The 1,415-nt window shown below is 50.7% G+C and overlaps 1 protein-coding gene across 1 annotated transcript in view; it reads right to left on the reverse strand.

Moving 5' to 3' along the window:
- The window catches only part of LOC107301407 (inositol polyphosphate 5-phosphatase OCRL-1-like), a gene marked incomplete at both ends in the record, with an annotated part of 6,621 nt that extends 5,653 nt beyond the window's left edge, over positions 1 to 968 (reverse strand). The window contains 3 exons of the mRNA XM_015830638.1: positions 83 to 199; positions 303 to 417; positions 956 to 968. Coding sequence (XP_015686124.1) covers positions 83 to 199; positions 303 to 417; positions 956 to 968 — 245 coding nt within the window. The remainder of the gene's footprint in view (positions 1 to 82; positions 200 to 302; positions 418 to 955) is intronic.
- Between the last annotated feature and the right edge of the window lie 447 nt (positions 969 to 1,415).

The raw sequence follows: 1,415 nt of genomic DNA on the forward strand, positions 1-1,415 counted from the left end.
GAGGAGGAGGAGGAGGAGGAGGAGGAGGAGGAGGAGGAGGAGGAGACAACCCGGGGGAGCCCAACATCAGCTGCCCACTCACCATCTTGCCCATGATCCCGGTGCCAACCGTCTCTGCCACCACGTCTTTGATGAAGTCGATCTGCTCCTTCCTGGCAAAGATCAGCAGCATCATGCCAACCAGACGGACGAGCTGGACCTGCAAGGTTGGAGATGCTAGAATGGCTGTTCCGCTCTCAGGGCCGGCCCCGATCTAGGAGCTGTCAAGCTTGCTGCAACAGGACGAAGGAGCTTGGACTTACTTTCCTGTACTTGGCTTTCTGGTGCAAGGCCTTCTCCACGGCCGTCAGCCATTCTTGCTCTTTGTTTGAGTCAAAGTAGAAGAAGGCTTCCGTGCTCAGGTCCAGCTCCTGGAACCTGGAGAGAGAGAGAGAGAGAGAGAGTTTAGCATCTGCTGAGCGTGGCCTCAACAAGCCGACGGTCAGCTCGTCGTCAGCCCTCCTCTGCTTGAAGGTGGAGCAGTGGTGAGAATGCAGTATTGCAGGCTAACCCTTCATTCCCACTGCCAGCAGTTCGATCTTGGCCGGCTCAAGGTTGGCTGAGCTTGCCATCCTTCCGAGTTTGGTTAAAATGAGGACCCAGATTGTTGGGGGAGCAAGAGGCTGACTCTGTAAACCGCTTACAGAGGGCTGTAAAGCACTGTGAAGCGGTATATAAGTCTGAGTGCTATTGCTACTGAAGCAGTCACTTCCAAAGCTAGTTGGTGCTGTTGCTACTGTTTTTGAAGAAGAAGCCTTATTGCAGCCAGGGACTAGTCCAGTACTGTCTATCCATCCGTTCATCCACCCATCCTTTTCCCAGACAGCTCAAGACAACGTACTTAACATTTACAAACCCAGTTAAGGCTTTCCTTCCCCTTTGCCTCCCTTCCCTTCCCCTCCTGGTGGACCCTTACCAGCCCTTTGCTTCTGGGGAATAAGGGGAGGAAGAATCACCAACATGGGGATCCAACTTCACTACAGAGAATAATGTTGTCTTCACCCATGATGAAGCTGGCCCAGCAGCAAATAGTGACACCCAGGCCAGACATGAAGAACTTTGCCTTTCAAAGCCAGAGATGTCATTCTAACTTCTAAGTAAATTATGATGAGAGCAGGAAGCTTAGAGGCTAAGAGGAGAAAGCGAGAGGGAATAAGACAAAGATCTCCCACCCTCCTGAGCCTGGAGAAGCTAACAGGAGCCTAGTGGAAAATACAAGTCAGGGCATCAGGTAGATAAAGCCAAGCATTTTGAAGTTCCACCCGCTTCAACTATGACAAAATCCTGGGGATTATTTGTCTCCCTGTGCCAAATTTAAAGCTGATGATTGCGATGAACAGAACTGGAGTGAATAAAGTCTCCATTAAAAAAACAAA

The sequence above is a fragment of the Protobothrops mucrosquamatus genome, unplaced genomic scaffold (assembly GCF_001527695.2).
Source record: "Protobothrops mucrosquamatus isolate PMUCROS unplaced genomic scaffold, P.Mucros_1.0 scaffold12363, whole genome shotgun sequence".
Classification (NCBI taxonomy): Eukaryota; Metazoa; Chordata; class Lepidosauria; order Squamata; family Viperidae; genus Protobothrops; species Protobothrops mucrosquamatus.